Source organism: Hemibagrus wyckioides, linkage group LG01 (genome assembly GCF_019097595.1).
Source record: "Hemibagrus wyckioides isolate EC202008001 linkage group LG01, SWU_Hwy_1.0, whole genome shotgun sequence".
In the NCBI taxonomy this organism is placed as follows: Eukaryota; Metazoa; Chordata; class Actinopteri; order Siluriformes; family Bagridae; genus Hemibagrus; species Hemibagrus wyckioides.
The window spans coordinates 10,536,936-10,555,897 of record NC_080710.1 but is presented as its reverse complement, the minus strand read 5'-3'; the positions used below and the strand labels follow the sequence as shown (position 1 = coordinate 10,555,897).

The 18,962-nt window shown below is 41.1% G+C and overlaps 1 protein-coding gene across 3 annotated transcripts; it reads right to left on the bottom strand.

Moving 5' to 3' along the window:
* Positions 1-1,034: 1,034 nt before the first annotated feature.
* gsk3ab (glycogen synthase kinase 3 alpha b) lies at positions 1,035-18,629 on the bottom strand. Of its 3 annotated transcripts, XM_058389134.1 has the most exons (11): positions 18,223-18,629; positions 10,483-10,670; positions 7,991-8,074; positions 7,739-7,849; positions 7,181-7,311; positions 6,843-7,047; positions 6,623-6,718; positions 5,087-5,273; positions 3,985-4,062; positions 3,873-3,874; positions 2,976-3,026 (listed from the first exon to the last, which is right to left on the bottom strand). In XM_058389134.1, exons 1-11 carry the CDS (start codon positions 18,395-18,397, stop codon positions 2,976-2,978), a joined length of 1,308 nt encoding a protein of 435 aa, XP_058245117.1. In that variant the 5' UTR covers positions 18,398-18,629. The 3 variants fall into 3 exon arrangements, with proteins under 3 accessions (XP_058245097.1, XP_058245107.1, XP_058245117.1); XM_058389114.1 differs by lacking the exon at positions 3,873-3,874 and having other exon boundaries at positions 1,035-3,029; positions 18,223-18,620; XM_058389124.1 differs by lacking the exon at positions 3,873-3,874 and having other exon boundaries at positions 1,035-3,026; positions 18,223-18,619.
* Positions 18,630-18,962: the final 333 nt, after the last annotated feature.

Genomic DNA, 18,962 nt, shown 5'->3' with positions numbered 1-18,962 from the left:
GTAAAACTTACAACCATCCAATCAGTAGTCCAACACCTTAACCACTAAGCTACCACATATTGTAACTTCAGTTGGCTTATAAACAAATATATGTGACCTGAACACATTAATTCATCTTAAGTAATCATCGTACACTGGTCAGAGTAATATTAATTTAAATGTCCAGCTATTAAATGCTAATATTTTACCATCTAAACGTCGTCTACGCTGGTGTTAGAAGCAGTAAATCAGAAATAGTTTCCTTTTTACCAGCTGGCAATGATGGTGTACCAGTTTTTCCAGCTTGGTAGTGTTTTAGGAACTGGAAGCTGGTCAGACAGCTGGATTTTTTTGCATTGCATAATGAAAGGCTTGGTAATTAGCTAATAAGTTCAATTATAGGTATTTTGTGTAATTAAGGGTGCTACATCTCTCTCTCTCTCGCTCTCTCTCTCTCATACACACACAGACAGAGTGAGGTCCAGAGGTCAGAGACCACTAATGAAAATGCTCCTATTCTGCATTCTTTTATAATTTAATACAATAAATTATTTTCTTGACAGCAACTTGAACTTTGTGACTTGGTGGCATGGATACTTGTATCAGTCTGTGTCCATGACAGCATCAGATTCCTGTTTGCAACTGACAAGAGTGGAATCTGAGGTTTTCTGCTGCCGTGGCAGATCCACCTTAAAGTTTGAGGTGGTGTGCATGTAGCAACGCCTTTCTGTTCACCATGGTTGTAAAGAGTGCTTATTTTCTTTACTGTATTCTGTATAGTGTATCTGACAGCTTGAACTAATCTGGCCCTTTTGTCCTCTGCTTTTCCTTTTATTAAGAAAGACGTTTCCACCCACAGAACTCTCTCACTCGATGTGTTCTGTTTTCCGCAACATCCTGTGTAAACTCTAGAGACGGTTTACACAAACGTAAAGCTTTTGACCTGTATCTGCATGCTTTTTCTGCATTGCGATTCTGCCACATAAGATAACTGCATGAGTGTGCAGGTTTTCCAGGTGTGTGTGTGAGTAAATAATTACACTGCATGAGAAGAATCACTGGCAGAGACACTTTTCATCACTTTATTAATGAGCTTATTTATACCAACAAACAAAAACAGTTTCTCTCTCCCTCTCCCTCACTTAACCCATTCACTAGATGTCCTGTACGGGCTAAGCAGTCCACGTTTATCTCGCTTTTGCGCACATCTGTGTGCCTGCGCCTTTCGGAACATTTGTCATGATAAGACTCACAGAAATGTTCCAGACAATATGTTCATATTCTTGAACACATTCCAAGATAATATCAAGTTTAGGATATGAATGTTGTTCTAATGACAGGTCACACACAAGTCTCTACCCCATCGGATCATTAAAAAAAAAAAAAAAAAAAAAAAAAAAAAACAACAACAACGAAAAAAACACTGTCTGCAATACAATAAATAAAATATTCGAAATAACATTTATGAGGAAGGGAGGACATGAACAAGGACTGTGGGAGAGAGAGGGTGAGAGAGTGACAGAGGGAAGGAGATAGAGAGGAAGAGAGCGAGACTCAGTTTTGTTCCATTCCCCCCCCTCGTCCCGGGGCAGGGCTGAGGAGGGGACAAGTTGAAATGCTATGTACAAATGAGAGCACTGTGAGCAAGAAAGAAAGAAAAGAAAGACGGAGAGACAGAGAGGGAGACAGAGAGAGCTGGCCACTACCTGAACCAGCACTACTCCACTAGAAATAAAAATCAAGTTATAAGAACAGAATTACAATAATAACAAAAATAACAAAAAGTAAAAGGTACATGATATTTACATATCAGCAGTGAGAGAAGGGAGAAGTGGGGATGGAGGGGGACAGATGGACGGCTCCAGGTGGGAGTGGAGGGACATCAGTGTGTGTGTGCGCATGAGTGTGGGGCTCTATGATACTTACAATGATATAGATTCATCACAGATCAGCAGCCATTTAAATATTTAAATTTTCTAACTCTACTGAAACACACGCACACACACACACACACACAATCATCGTATGATCTAAACTCCTATAGAATTGTGTGATTTGCAAGAGCAGAGGATATTGTCGGGGCGACGAACAAAATAAATGTGCGCGTGCTTACATTTTTATACGCTCAAGGACCGCACACTTATCCTCGGAGGAATAGAAAAAAAAAAATTTATAAAGGACCATAAGTAACAGTACTGCTGTGGGATCAGCCCTCTCCATCCCTATCACTAACATTCACGGGGATGTGAAAGACAAAAGTCTGACCCTACACCAGCATGTTTAACTCTGACAGGATTTGGTACTTAAGATAAGCTCTAAATGGAGCCCTTTTGACTTTAACCAATCAGCGACGGAAAAGTGGCCGAGCTTGCGTTCACTTAGGGTAAAGAAAACATGCACTCGTCCTTTTCCTAAACAAAATCTTGGGCAATGAGAAAAGACAGTCACTTATACTCGGTGCTCCATAAAAACACTTCCACACTCATATCAAGAACATGGTCTCCTTTAAGAGAGAAAAAAAAAAAAAAACCGGCTAAAATTTATTACACTTTAAGAGCAAACTAAAATAAAAGAATACACCTGCACCTGTTGAGGCTCTAGGAGGTGTATTTGTTTAAAACTTAATAAAAAGGTTGGACCTCCGCAGAGACGGAGCGGACAGCAAAGGGGAGGGGAGATAAATCTGCTTTTCTCCTCCTGCCACTAGAGGTCAGAAATGCCTCAACAAACCATTCTTTACCTTTAAACCACACAGCTGCAAACCTCATAAAGGACAAAGTCTACCTGAAATGAACAAAACAGACAAAAAACACGTTCTCCTGAAGGATGCTAAATGTGTAACGAAGGGGATCGGAATCCGAGCAGAACAGATTCGGGTTCTGGAGCTTTGAAAAGGCTGGAACGAGGGACAGGTGACAGGAGGAGGAGGAGGAGGAGGAGAAGGAGGTGAGGGAGAACGGTGAAGAAACTCAGAGGTAATGCTCAGGAGCTGTTGCTCAGGGCTCCCGGTGCAGAGCTGGACTGGGCTGAGCTGTCCGACACGCTGCCTTCTGCAAGCACGGAGAGCATTCGTTACACATGAGCAAAAAACACACATGTACACACGCATATGCATGCAGACGTATTCACAGATCAGGCACAACATTATGACCACCTGCCTAATATTGTGTTGGTCCGCCTTTTGCTGCCCTGACCCATCATGCACTGTGTATTCTGACCCCTTTCTATCAGAACCAGCATTAACTTACAATTAATGACAACAAATAACAATTTGAGCAACAGTAGCTCATTGGATCAGATCACACTGGCCAGCCTTTGCTCCTCACATGCATCAATGAGTCTTGGCCGCCGATGACCCTGTCACCGGTTCTCCACTGTTCTTTCCTTGGACCACTTTCGGGGCATTGGTGGCTCAAGTGGTTAAGGCTCTGGGTCGTTGACCGGAAGATCAGGGGTTCAAGCCCCAGCACCGCCAAGTTGCCACTGTTGGGCCCTTGAGCAAGGCCCTTAACCCTCTCTGCTCCAGGGGCACCGTATCATGGCTGACCCTGCGCTCTGACCCCAACCTCCAAGGATGGGATATGCGAAGAAAGAATTTCACTGTGCTGTAATGTATATGTGACAAATAAAGGCTGTTTCATTTCATTTTGATAGATACTGACCACTGCAGACCGGGAACACCCCACAAGAGCTACAGTTTTGGAGATGCTCTGATCCAGTCGTCTAGCCATCACAATCTGGTCCTTGTCAAATTCGCTCAAATCCTTACGCTTGCCCATTTTTCCTGCTTCTAACACATCAACTTTGAGGACAAAATGTTCACTTGCTGCCTAATATATCCCACCCACTAACAGGTGCCATGATGAGGAGATCATCAGTGTTACTCACTTTACCTCTAACTGCTCATAACGTTATGCCGTTCGGTGTATATACACACTCACATGTGCATGCAAATAGACACACACAGGTTTATCAGAACTCAGAGGTATGGTGAGAGCGGTGTACCGTGAGAAACAGGCGTCGTCTGCGACCGAGCATGAGGAGGAATGAGAGTGGAGTTCAACTGCGGCTGGATAGACAGCTCTGTGAGAAGAGAGAAAACACACACTTACTTTAACACGTCTGTTTTGGATTGACTAAAACTAGCCAACATAGTGTGTGGGAAAAAAAAAGAAAAAAAAAAAAGATGCTAGTTAAAGTAAACAAATCCAGGTTTTCTCTGTAAAGTTTCATCCTTTCTGGCTTGAGGACAGATTGTAGTTTCAAGCTTATTTTCATAATTAGCTTCTTACAATTATCTCTAGCTTCTGGTGGTTACTATCTGCTGCAGAAGGAAGGAAGTTATGTTAAGAGAATGAGGAGTCTTCGGGCCAGTTTGTCAACCACAAAAAAAATGAAAGGATGTATTTTCAGCTCGCTCAGCCTTCTTTTTTACCCAATTTGTAACTGTGCAGCGTGTATTCTAGCAGCTTCTACACTCTATCCTTAGTGCTGCAGTTTACAAATGGCAGGCAGTTGTAGCTTACATTAAGAAAAGGCTGTGAAAGGACTAAGAATTAGCCAAGTAAGGGGCTGGAGTGTGAGGAGATAAACCTAATCGTCAGCATTGGCTCCAAACTTCAACTTATGACTCCTTGCGAGTCTGAATAAAAACCTTGTTTAGTACATTCTTATTTAGTTTATTAAATCTTTTATTCTGTAGAAAACATTACGCTTTCGTACAGACCTTTTTTTTTTTTTTAAAGCATGCAAAAAAATATAACGAGGCATAATGTGGACTAATGTGAAATGAGAAAATGTATTATTAAAGAACTTTTCACTGTTAAAAAAGGCGGCTTGTCATGTTACTGAGACTCCAAAAGACTCCACTGTGGTGAAAAATTTATTGCCTATAAAGTGCAGAGACTTGTTCCAATATCTCCTTACAGAAAGCTTCACCGTATCATCAGGCCAGACCTTCTGATCAACCAGATTTGAGAATTTAACAGCATTATGGTTTTTGGCTTGGTTATGGTATTAATGATAATTAACATCATTAAATTTTAATATTAACTGGACCAGTCAGAAGCTGTACTAACTAAACCAAATGTTTTTGTATTTCACTGACCCACAGGGCTGAAGTTGAAAAGCATAGGTAGCTCTCGGCCGCTGGGCAGGCGGGCGTTGGGCTGGCGCAATTCGTCGAAGAATGCGTGAGCACAGGCCTCTAGCGGAGAGAGACGCGTCACGGGTGTGTATTCCAGCAGACGGGAGCACAGAGAAATGGCCTCTGGGGGCGTCCTGGGTTTAAACACCTGAACGCAGAAAAAATTGGAGATTGTAGTTATATGAAAGAGCAGCACTTCCTAATTTTAAAAGGAACATCAGTGCATTTGCAGGTCTCATATTAATATTTCATCTTAACCATTCACATTTTCATGCAGTTTCTCTTAGAACAAGCTAACTCCTTAGGTTTGTGTTAAAATAAATGGGCTGAATTTTTGTGCACCTCCTCAAATCAATCTCATTTGCTTGAGGTAAATTCCAGTAGTATAGTAATATGGTACAGTTTCATTACAGCTAAAAGCACCACTTTGAACTCCAGCACATGGAAAACCTAGGAAGTAAGCAAGCCTTTTGTTTCCTTTTCCCACAAAATACATTGTGAGAGATTGCCAGCAGTACAATAGTGCCATTGACCTCACCCAGCCAGTGCGTGTACACTTTGTACTTCCTATATAGTACTGTTAAAGAAAGCCATTTATTCAGACATAAAGGAATAATATATTACTCTTCAGTGCAGTGTCGTCTGTCAGGCATTTACAACTTTTTATAGTGCCCTGCTAATACCTCAGCATGACTTTTGTAAATAAGTCTCAATCATTGGAAACGTATAATCGCTATCTTTGTACTAACGCTTGCTTTCCATTTACATACATTGTGTTGATCATGGAACATATCAAATTTCAGTCCAGTGCGGTAAATATAAAGAGGTAAAAAATACAGTGTAGTACTTTGCACAACGTGTATTGGAGCTGCAAGAAAGGAAGCTGATATGTTAGGGCGAATCTATACAAGTATGCAGCTAGACCTATAGAAGAAAGGATTATTAGACTTGAGAGCAATCTGTTATCTCACAAACGATGCTAAAGAATACCACAGTTCCATCTATATTTCAACAGAAGCATTTTTACTATCTAACTCACTAAAACAAATCCTCATCAGTCAGACAACCTACTTATTCCTAAGTGCTTTCCTATTTTCAGGTTAATGAGTTACCACCAGCTAGCCAAAGAAAATGTAAACAGCCCACTCCAAAACGCTTGGCATATTCAAGCTACAATGTAGTTTGTCGGTGCATTTTCCAGTATTCAAAATAGAAAAGTCTCTCTGGATACGACTAGGCTCCGGCTGAAGAGAGGTGGGCAGGCAAGATTATTATTAACAGAGGTATTGACGATGTAATAAATGTGTTATTTTTGTCAGATTGTTCCTTTTCATCAGCTCGTCATGTTTGGATGCTAGTAAATATGACGGCCCGGTTATTAGCATCCCGTTTTAGTAAAGCAAATTTCACTCGCTGATAGAAAGGAGAAAATGTGCACCAAGCGAGCCAATCATATTGGACCATTCATCACAGAAAGACACAATGTCGAGGTGGTACCTTAGTCCAGGGATGCGCTTTGATCTGAGGGAATTTGAACTCTGTATAGTTGGGATTCATTTCCCGGATCTGTTCTCTTGTCGGCGTGCCCAAAACCTGCAGTTAGAAAAGAGGATTGTTTTGTATCAGGACATGAGTTTACACTGACCTGTACAAAATCCCAGGATTAAAAAAAAATCCGTTAACCACTTGTGCATTGTGTTCATGTCTCCATTCTCACCTTAATGATTTCAACTAGCTGGTCAACTCCACTGTCACCGGGGAAAATGGGCTGGCCCATCAGTAACTCAGCCAAAACACAGCCGGCTGACCAGATATCAATATTGGAGGTGTAATCTGTGGCTCCGAAGATGAGCTCTGGGGCGCGGTAATACCTTGAGCAGATGTACGAAACGTTGGGCTCGCCGCGAACTAGCTGCTTCGCGCTGCACAAAGACGAGAGAGAGACAGTAAAAAAGACACCCAGAACTGCAGTGCAGCATTCATGTCATGGAAACACTATTCAAACTTACTAGCAGAATGTTTAGCTAGAATATAAAAGAACAAACATGTACACACCTTCCAAAATCACACAGCTTGAGGACAGCAGTGTCAGGGTCCACTAGCAGGTTTTGTGGTTTGATGTCTCTGTGGCAGACGCCTTGGGAATGGATATATGCCAGACTGCGGAATAACTGATACATATACACCTGAGAGAGAGAGAAAGAGATTTTTCATGACTTTCACATCAACACTACCCGCCTGTTTACATCCCGACTTACAAGCAGACTTTTAACCATTAACGATTACATTTCAGTAATTTGATTTTATTACAGTTACCTAGCAACCGAGGTGGGAAAGTTAAACACCACACATGTTATTTTAATCTTTTACTATGCAGTGCAGCTGATACTTGTTATTGAACTCACCAGTGTGGGGAACCCTTTTGCTAGAGGACACTTCATTTATTTTGATCTTTATAAATCATGTAGGCTGGGGTCATTCATTACACAGAACCCAGTTACTACTATAAATAAGTTCTTGTGCATGATGGGATCCTTGGGAGGACTGTATGACGTATGGGGAAATATTAACACAATAATCCACTCACCCCCCAAGGTCCATGCTGGGACTTACTTTGACGTAGATAATGGGTATGGTGGTCTTGGCCTTGTTGAAGTGGCGTGCAACTCTGTACACGGTCTCTGGTACATAATCCAGCACCAGATTCAAATACACTTCATCTTTCTATGATAGATTGAGGATAAAAGATTAGGTTCAACAATAATTGTCCAAATTCAACTTCATTTGTGTGTTAAAATCATCAAGAGGGACTCTCTTTCAAACTGGGAGACAGACAGCACAGCATTTTCTCCAAAGCTTACATACCTTCTCTCCACTGGAATAGAAGAAGTAGCGTAGCCTAACAATGTTGCAGTGGTCCAGCTTGCGCATTATCTGTAGTTCTCGATTCTGTAAAGAGGAAAAGAGCGTGAAAAGATGTTCATGCTCTACTGAAAAGGTGGTTCAAAAAAAAAAAAAAAAAAAAAAATATCAACCGAGTGGCATAAACTGCCATTTAACATAAAACTGAATTTTAAGCACATGCACATTTCTATTAAATAAGTCTTCATGAATAAAATGTCTAAGAACAACAACACTTTCCTCAACACTTCTTAGTATTTTAGACTTATTTCCCTAAGCATTCCCCAACTTTCATTTAATGCCAATAAGAAACAATGAAACAGAATATTACATAATGAACTTTCTACAACACGCTTTTATGTAGTTCCACTGCACTCACAGTGACCACCTACAGAGAATAAAAGAATATCAGTGTATTAAAGCATTTTCTCTACTGGAAAGAGAGTCTGTGCTGTCCCCAATACTTAAATTCATATTTAACCCGATGAGACTTGTTGAGCTTGTAAAATGTTATATAAGACAGGAAAAGATTATAGAAAACATCCTAGTTTGTTTATTTTGAGATGAGAACTCTGAGATAGCAGAGACTGATCACACACTGACTGTCTCACTATTATAGGCCATGGTGACTGGACGTGTTTCTCATCAAAAAGTCATTTAGTGAGAGTTTTTCTCAGTTCCGCTGAATAGTGAAAATTTGTGTGTGTGTATAAATATATAAACCGATCAGATATAAACCGATCAGGCATAACATAATGGTTTCCCTGCAGAACATTGTTCAAAGCATGACACTGCCTCCGCCAGTTTGCCTTCTTCCCATAGTGCATCCTGGTACCCTATGTGTTCCCTAGGTAAGTGATGCACCCGGCCATCCGTGTTATGTAAAAGGAAACGTGATTCATCTTCCTATACTCTATGATCCAGTTCTGATGCTCACATGCCCATTGTTGGCACTTTTGGTGGTGCACCCTGATTGGTCTGCAGCTTTGTAGCCCCATACGCAACAAACTGCGATGCCTTCGCTCCCCTTGTGCATCAGTGAGTCTTGGCTACCCATGACCCTGTCACTGGTTCACCACTGTTCCTTCCTTGGACCACTTTTGATAGATACTGACCACAGCAGACCGGGAACACCCCACAAGAGCTGCAGTTTTGGAGATACTCTGATCCAGTCGTCTAGCCATCACAATTTGGTTCTTCGTCAAACTCACTAAAATCTTTACACTTGCGCATTTTTCCTGCTTCTAAAACATCAACATTGAGGACAAAATGTTCACTTGCTGCCTAATATATCCCACCCACTAACAGGTGCCATGATGAGGAGATAATCAGTGTTATTCACGTCACCTCTCACTGCTCATAATGTTATAATGGATTGGTGTATATGTAACTGGATCAGTACATCCCTAATATCCAATGATCAAGAGAAAATATGCCATTAGATATTTAGATTAAAGATATTAAGATTGTTTAGAACCATACACCTGATATTATTTGGTCCTTGAAGTCAGTATGAGCTGAGAGACAGTGGTACTGGTGTAACCCTACTTAATCAAATATCAATATAGTACCATAAAACTACTCCTAAAAAAGCACCAACCAACCAACCCTGAGGTTCAGACACAACATGAGACTACAATTTTGAGATGATCCCTACCATCAGTTTGTCAGTGATGATTAGTATTGATTTATTAGTTTTTGCTTTTATTACAATATATGTGGAGTACAGTCTGGGAAAACCTGTCAGATGTAACTGGAGCTAAATTACTTTAAAAAAAAAATAAATAAAATAAAATAATAATAATAATAATAAAAAAAAAAATCAAACCATGGGACAAATTTCTGGCACTATAATCGGGCATTTTTAATATGAAAAAATATTAAAATATATATTTTTTTAAATTTACTTTCCCTTGCCCTGGCTGCTTTCCAAAAAAGTGTTTTTAGAACATTTCAAAATGTTTACAGCACCTAAAAAATATATATATATATTGCTAACAAGAAATGTAGTCAACCAAACAGTCTTAATGAGAGTGATGTAGATGAAGCTGATTATCACAGTGATAATTTCCCACTGGAAACTTTTCAAAAACGTTTTAAAATGTGGCATTGATGCTGCTTTTCCATCCGTAGATTGAGCGACAAATGTAGACGAATGGATATAAAACCTTTAAATGCAGTGATTTCTTTTAATTGAGATAACTAGTAATGAGAAACATTCCTGTTCAGCTCTTAGAACTGTTTACAGCAATGCATTTCACTTGTACAGATGAAACACAGCTTGATATGTAGTATATGACATGATATAAAACCAATAGAGAAATTTTGATGTAAGTTTAGGATTAAATCAGTATCTCTCATCAGGGAGTGCATGTTGATCAGAGATTACTTCACATGCCTGACATATTGTAAGCATATACAGGGTCTTCCCAGAGTTTTCTCGACATATTTCTTACCTTAAACCGCTTGTCCTGCAGCACCTTCTTGATTGCCACCATCTCCTGGCTGTCGCTGAGTCGAGCCTGATACACCACTCCAAATGAGCCATTACCAATCACTTTAATGTCTGTGTAGGACACTTCCTGTGGGCGATCTGGACCTTGTCCAGGTGTGGCTACCACTGTGGTCACCTTCCCACTGTCCCCTAGAGCACGTACAGAACATAAAACAGAGTTATACGCTGCAGCAAGGACAGACGACTCGTTCGCTGTAGTGATGGATAAGATCCGTCACAGTGAGGCGGCGGCTGGGATTTCGAGCTGATTGTCTGATTATCATTAAGTGCAATGCCTGGGATTCAGAATCGTCAGTACTGTCACATGATCTTTCATTTCCAGCATGTGCACGAGTGTGTGACACTTTAAGGACTGTTTCATGGGAAATATTTCTGCAGCAATGGTGCAAAAGTCACTTTGCTTCATGCTTGATGGGTCTACTTGGTTATGCAGTTTTTCCAGCATCTTATACAAAGCTTTCTAGTCTGGAATTCATTGGTCCCTGTGAAATTGAGTGGAATCTGGTTAGTTGTGTGGAATATCTGAAAATGCTTCATATCGTTTGCTTGACACGAAGACGATATTAACCGAGGCCTGTTAGCGTCGTCGGTAGCTGTGCCGTCGATATGAGTCGAGTTGAACTGTGCACAGTGATACTGTACCAGCTAGAAATCATGGTGAAGTGTACGTACTACAGCCAGACTACTACAATGCCTTGATATGGGAATTATTTATAATTTCTGGGTCGATATTATAGGACAAGTCTGAGAGGAGTCGTACAAATATTCCCGAGCATGTAAAAGCTGTAGGCTCATCAATGTAAAGAGAGCGCGCGTTCATCTAAACACTTCCTACTGAACATGCGCTAGCGGAGACAGCTTGGGCAGTGTCCACACACTAACACAAAAGGCAGGAAATTTCCACTAGGCTGTTAACACCGTCGCGCTTTAAGCTTAAGCTGCACGAAATTAATACGGCTTCTTTTCCCACCTATGAGAATTATGGATACAGATAATTATAATAAAAGAAACAAAAAGACTACTTTTCTTCTATATTTCTAAGCTAGTAAACTCTATGTTCAGTGCTTTCACGCGCAGGCTGTGCCAATAAGCCACTTGAATTAGTCGCGCAATGATGCTCGGACTAAACTGATGAATTAAACGTCTTGCAAAACGCAATTACTGGTTACGGTCTATCGTGATTTAATTCAAAGTTTTATTCTGTATTAATTATTAACCAATATTAGAAGATAGGCTAATTATATCATGAGAGAAAATACGGCGTGTATTGGAAATGCATGATACGGTGTAACGTTTCAATGTTATCGTTTATCAGAATGTTTCCACAGAAGATCATTTTATTAATGAGGGAAAAATAAATTCCATTCAAGATGAGCTCTGTCACTCTTTAGGCTCTGTGTGTGTGTGTGTGTGTGTGCGCGCGAGTGTGTGAACTCTGTCATGGCCATGTTAACCAGCTGTTAAAAGACAAGTTAAATGAACAGGTATCACATTAACCACTAGGAGAAGTGTCCACTGTAATTAAACCTGTTAGCAGCGGTGGAGGTTTTACTGTACTGATGCAAAAATCTTCAAATCTTATTTATAATAATAATAATAATAATAATAATAGGCACAATAAGATATTTGTGTGAACCGAGCAGCATGGAAAAAGGAAGTGGACTGGATGCAATGTGTTGCTGCTTCTTGTTTCAAATAGTCTGTAAACCTGAAGCTTTGTGCCCATTGTACTTTAAGACTTAACACAGCTGTACGAAATGTAATGTGAAATGTTTGCTCTCTTTTATCCCGCAAGCTTCATATCTGACCGCATGCTACCACCCGCTGGCATGAAAGTAAAAGCTGCCATCTTGAGGAATTTTGTAGTTCTGACGCCATGACAAACCAGGACTTTGCATCACAATACTGCCACATGCAGTTTTTTTTCCACACACATTGTTGTCCGCTTTCAAATACCCAGTGATTTAAATACCCATGCACATGCTTACTTTCAATATCTTTTACTACCCAGCCCCGTGGAGCAAGGTGCATGACTTATCGCTGCCGCAGCAGGAACACACCCATCAGTATATTTAAACATAGGAGGAGAGAAACCAAGGCTGGGAGTCACACACGAAGCATCAGAGATAACCTCGGAGGCTGGTTTCTGGGTCAGTCTCTCGTAGCTGACGATGAGGATCCTGGTTCCTGCTTCTTTGACGTGACAGACGGAAAATGCGTTCTGCAGTACATCTCTTATTTACAACTCGTTCCTCTGTGGCTGCTTCTTATGCAGGCAGACACTTCCTGTAACAAGGGCTTTTCACTCACGTGATCAGTAATGTATGTGTATCGATTATGACGCCTGGTTTCACTCAGTCTTTCACAGACTCAGGAGAATCTCTGCAAGCCTTGATTCGCATGTTAGAAGCCATTGTTCGGGCTATCACACGAGAGTATGAGCCTTCCTTGAAGCCGATTAGATTAACAGACTCCACTGTCTACCCTGACCTCAAGGATTGTGTGCTTGCGTGACGTAACGATATTATCATCCCTGGGCAACATTACACTGCCACGATGTCCAGTCATGTTTATTCTGATTTTATTAGATTATCAGGGTTTCCAGTCTCTATGCATTTTGCGCAGGAGCCCCACAATGTAACTTCAGACTATACTGCAACGATACATCATGCAAAACCTATACGTGGCCAAAAAATTTTCTGGACACCTGACCATCACACCCATATGTGGATCTTCCCCAAACTGTTGCCACAGCACAGGCTTGTACAGAATGTCTTTGTTTGCTGTATTGCAGTTTTCCTTAACTGGAGGCCCAAACCTGTTCCAGCATGACAATGCCCCTGAGCACAAAGCCAGGTCTATGAAGAAATGAAGAACTTGAACTTCCTGCACAGAGCCCTGACCTCAACCTCACCGAACACCTCTGAGCTCTCGGACTGCACCCCAGACTGCCACACCCGACGTCTGTGTCTGATGCTCTTGTGGCTACATGAACACAAATCCCCACAGCCATGCTTCAAAATCTAGTGAAAAGCCTTCCTGGGAAAGTGGAGGTTATAGGGCAAGAGCAAAGGGTGGGGTGTTTTTTTTTTCTTCTTCTTTTTTACAATAAAACTCGACATGTAGCAGTTGGCCTTCTTGCATTCTGCAGTGAAAATGTGAATGCTAGACAATCAATTAGATATATTTTTTTTTAAAGTACGTTTTCTGCACATTACTGCACGCACCATCTAGCTGAGCTTTCACGAGTGCCGCAGTTCCTGACTGCACAGCTGGCAACATAATTATACCCTCCCCAACTCTCCCTATACCTGAAATGGTGGAAATGCTCATTTGTTTGTTTTATTTTTTTTAGGTGTCTCCAAGTGATTAAATTGTCGGCCACGATATTTTCAAACGGAACATCATTAGCAGGGACACAATATCGAGCGAGCCTAGTCTATATACACGAGTGGCAAAGATTAAGAAGCGGCACGACGCCTTTACTGGTCACGCAGTGTGGCTGAGCACCTAAACAAGTCACAGCAGTACACCAAGCACACCACAGCTTCTGGTTGCCTAGCCAGTTGGCATGTTGCATAACAACAGCAAAAGAGAGGAGCCTTTGAGTACGCAGCCAATTATGCCCTCGGGGACGTGCCGACACATGGCACTGCTGGGTATTGAACCTAAATCTTCTGTGGGGTGTGTATCTGCAATCATTTCTGTCAGCCCACCCTATAGGGATGCATGAACTAAGAAAAATAATATTTGGAAGAAAGAAAAAAAAAATTATATATATATATATATCTATCTATCTCACAAAAGCCAAAGCAATTTTTCGCACTTATTTACACCTACAACACAGACATGGGAAATGTGGAGCTCAAAATATGGGCAGCGATTTGGACAGCACACTAAAAACACAGGTTTTTTGTTTTTTTTTAACAGAATATATATATATATATAAAAATTATATATATATATATATATATATATATATATATATATATATATATATATATATAAATTATTATATATATATATATATATATATATATATATATATATATATATATATATATATATATATATATATAATTTAATATTCAGTCATACACTAAGGTGGACATAAGGGATGTGAGGTCTATTATAATACATTAAACATGCTTCTGTACACATACTGAAAAACTTCTCAACCCTGACCAAGAATGTGTAGCATAAGAGAGTAAATATTATTGGTCTTGATCACACTGTTTATTTTCCTCAGATCATTAAACAGTTTCTCCCACTGCTGTGTTTTTTCTGTTTCCAACACCCTCTTTAACAAACTCTATACCGACTGTATTTGATTCTTGATATAATCACGACACCGGTATGTTCCGTCATCGCAGCTACGAATCCAGAGTCGCCGCCATTAAATCTTCACATGTGCATCCCATTGGATTATGAAGCAGTGAAACATTTTGTCAGCCAGCAAGCCTGACTAGCATAAAGATTTCTTTATAATACATCATCAAAGCCTAGGAAGCAATCTCTGTGCGATTACTTGACCATTAAAACTTCTTAATGGCCGTTCTGTAAGAGGTCTGATGAATCACAGGCATTTACACGATTATGCGTATTTGTCATCAAAAATCCTGATTATCCTAGAATGCATCTCTTGTACAAATGACTCGATTAAAAAAAAAGCACCACGGACGAGTGACAAATTAAAGGGGGAAAAAATGATATAAAATGTTTTTGTAAGGTGTTGGGCTGCCACATGCATCCCGAAAAGCACCTCATTCATCCAAAAGATGCTCCTTAAATTGGTGTTTTGATGATGATGATGATGATGATGAAGAGTGCTATGCAACACAGCAGTCCCCCCCATAGCAGCTCAGGATTCTCAGAACTCTGATTCACATCATTTTCATCCTCGCTAAACCGTTCAGTGATGAGGACATTGTTGTCCCCACAAGAGGAACCACCCACATCAGGATTGTGATGCTTCATCACAAGATAACAGTGATCAGAGCTTTGTATTGATTTGCAGTGACTCTTCTTTCTAAAGCTTAGTGGCAACTATGCAACTTTCGAACTCTCAGACTCGCTGTACTGCCCACACTACATGACATTTATCACTTGCGGTCTGCTGTTTTGTGGACGCAGCAGTGTGCACGCTACACAAGGCACTCACACGACACAATCTTTCACCTGGACGGATCTCAGACGCAGGGCTCCTGATCCCCAAATCCTGCTTTCTCAAGAAAAGCTATGTCATGCGAGATTGGTAAGAGCAAAAGGCTGTTTTGGGATGGAAAAATAGAAAAGGTGGAAAGATCTGGACAGTGGCGAATGTTTGTTCTACAAAGAATTGACTGTACGGCAAAACGTTAGCACAAAGCTGATTTTTTAAATGCTGTGTGTCAGCAGGAATCATGTCATAATTTGGGGTCAGATCACCTCTTATAGAAGCAACATTATAATGCTTACATGTTGCCCTTTGCGCTCCAAAACAAACAGTCTGGTAATAGGTTGGATTCAGGAATCTGCTGCACTTGACAACAGATGAATCTGATTTCCTCTCACGCTGCCATTGGCTGAGTCTCAAAGCTGCTCTCGCTTGTCACAGAAGACAGAATATTAAACATGGCTGAAAATATAGGAACAACTGCGACAGCATACAGACTGAACATGGGGGGTGGGAAGCAATGTCCATAAACTGCTCAGCGATCAGTTGCACAGAGATGATTCTGTTTAAGCGAAAAGGGTTACAGATCCCCCAAATTTAGCCTGTGATGGGAAAATGAGAGCTGACGTCACATAACATGAATTCAGCATTAAAGGATAAGCGGTCCCAAAACCATGCCAGCAAAATATCTCCCTATATATTTGGTAATCCATTTAAAATAGTAGGGCATGTTGACTGCTCCTCACTCTTGTCCACTACGAAGAATGCGTCTAAATGCAATGCACTATGCGATAGGCGGATCAGATAACACTGTATGGGTTTATAAAACATAAAACAGCTCCAGCATACAAAACAGCATTTTAAGTGCTTGGGTCATAACAAATGCCATTACAGCAGTGCACAAAAAGTGTGTATTATGTTAAGGCAGTTACTACATGCTGGTGAGGGGGAAAATTATAACGCATTTCAATGCAGAAAAGCAAACAAAGGTCCTCAATTTCCCATGCTTTGGAGTCATGATCTGGTTGACGTCCTTCCTTCTGAAACAGGAAGTAAGTGTGTCAGCAAGTTAAAGTGCTAGACTGGCTTACACGACAGCCAATCACATTTGAGATACGCCATGCCACACCCCAGTCCGTTTTAAACCAAACTCACAGCAGCATAATGCATTAGCTATAAATAAAAAAAAAAGTGCAAATAGTCTACTGGGAGCCTTTTTCCAACTGAGAAGGATTTCAACATGCTTGATGATGTACTAGAGTCGGGATGAAGAGTTAAGCGATAGATGTTTGAATTGAAGGTAAACGGTCGTGGTACTGATGGTGACAGAGAGCCATCCGGGTCATCAACGTGTATCTAAGCGTTAAGCTTAAAGCTAAAGGGTTAGTTGAAAATGATTCTTACTAATGAAGAAGCCTTGATAGAAGTGCTTTCTCAGTCTGCGGTAGCAACACCCCAGCCGTAAACAGCTGGAAAAACACCTCTCAGAAAAGCGTCACATAACCGCTAACATGCACAAACTCTATCCTTTTCAAAATGAATAAACTCCAACCATTTATCTTCACCTGGGGTAGTCGGAAAAGGGTATAGTGTGTGTGAAGAGGCACAATTAAAAAAGACGTTTATGGGGCTACTACTGTAGAGCAAGACCTCGCCCATGAGGGCGGGGCATATTCAAATGAGGGAGGATTTAATTGGACACAAACAAGAATCGTACAGTAACAAAATTTCGTTTTCACTATAAAATGAAAAATCTCTCAAAATTGGTGCATTTAACACCAAGTGATGGATCCAAAGAAGCTTTGAAACACCAATTTTGACTTTATGGTCAGTATAAATGCACAGCTTAGTGGAAAACGAGAGCAAGGTCGTACTGCGGTGTGACGGGACTTCGGGCGTCCTGATAATAATGATCAGAGATTTCAGATGTACACCATGAACGTCCTTCTGATGAGGATTTAACAGCATGTCACTGGTTAACCCCAGGGCTCGACTAAAGCACCACTCGTTAGTGTTGTTAGGACCACATCAGACATCCATCCACAGTGCTCACATAATTACAGGCTAGTCGGTGTGACGAGAAAAATCAGTCCGGTGCTGTTCTTGGGTGATGTTCGCAGACCACCAGTCCTACAAGCTAGTCCATTAGCTGAGCTTTGTTCTAATGATCCATCGAGAGGAATTACATTTGTATATCGTTAACGGCTTCTGCCGAGCAGTTTTCCCAAGCCGTTGCCTTCTTTTCATTCGTGGCAGGACTGGTTTGCTCTTCACCTTCTCTGCCCTCCTCGATATTTCATGAGTTAGCATACAGTCACAGCCGCTTGGTCCCATATTCCCCGTTAACAAAAACAAGGCTAGCTAAGCTTAGCAACCTGGCTATCGTTAGCTACCTAAAGTAGGTTAGCGCTGATTTTTACGAAACCGCGCATATATGTCGTATTAAGGCAACATTTACTAACTGACCGACAGTCGTAGATGTATATATGTGCCGGAGCGGCGCTTACTCAGTAAAACGATACTTACTGCTGAGCTTCAAGTTTCCAAAGCCAGTCGAAGAAGCGCCAGAGGCCTGAGCAGCCCCGGACTTTCCTGAAGCGCTCCCACCCGCAACGGCGCTTCCGGCAGCGGCTGCAGCTGCTCCCGGAGCTCCCGGCGGTTCGGCAAACGAGCTGGTCCTGGGCCGCCCGCTGCCGCTCATTTTCTTTTCGGTGAGTGTGCAGGGGCAGGGGGAAAGTGTGTCGACAAACTAGGGCCAGGCGTTTGATGGCTATGTCGATTCAAACCACACTAACTAGAATAAAATAATAAAGCCTGCTTGAATGGTATATCAGCGGGGCTGTAGCTCCGTCTTCTCTTTCTTCCCCCTGTCCGGTTGTGTGGTCCGACCTGACGTACAGGAACGTGCTAAACGCATAGCCTTATGGGTAATGAAGTTCACCTCGGTGGATCTGCTTGTACGCTAAAACTGCATACATCAAATATTGCAGGTGTTGGCCACTGTGACAAATTATTCTAATTTTTTTTTATCATGCATAGAAAAAATTAATTTCAAGCTGCTTTAAAAAAAAAATTCAGCATCCTACAACATCTACGCACACTGCAGTCTTTTTGTCATTCTGAAATATTCCTCAGTTAGGACCATGATGGGGAATAAAAACCTCTAAGCCCTGTCTAATATTTTCAAATGTATTTCCGTAGTTATCAGAGTCGGATCAAACTGAAGTGTAGACATGTGTGACTCCTCAGGGACACGTCTGCTTTAG

What these genes read in the sequence shown, in the direction of transcription:
- gsk3ab (XM_058389114.1), bottom strand. Translation starts at nt 18,397, where the DNA reads ATGAGCGGCAGCGGGCGGCCCAGGACCAGCTCGTTTGCCGAACCGCCG. An exon ending in TCTATTCCAGTGGAGAGAAG is followed by an intron (nt 7,850 to 7,990) that starts GTATGTAAGCTT and finishes AATCTATCATAG; the next exon opens with AAAGATGAAGTGTATTTGAA. An exon ending in GACGACGCCTGTTTCTCACG is followed by an intron (nt 3,030 to 3,984) that starts GTACACCGCTCT and finishes CCGTGCTTGCAG; the next exon opens with AAGGCAGCGTGTCGGACAGC.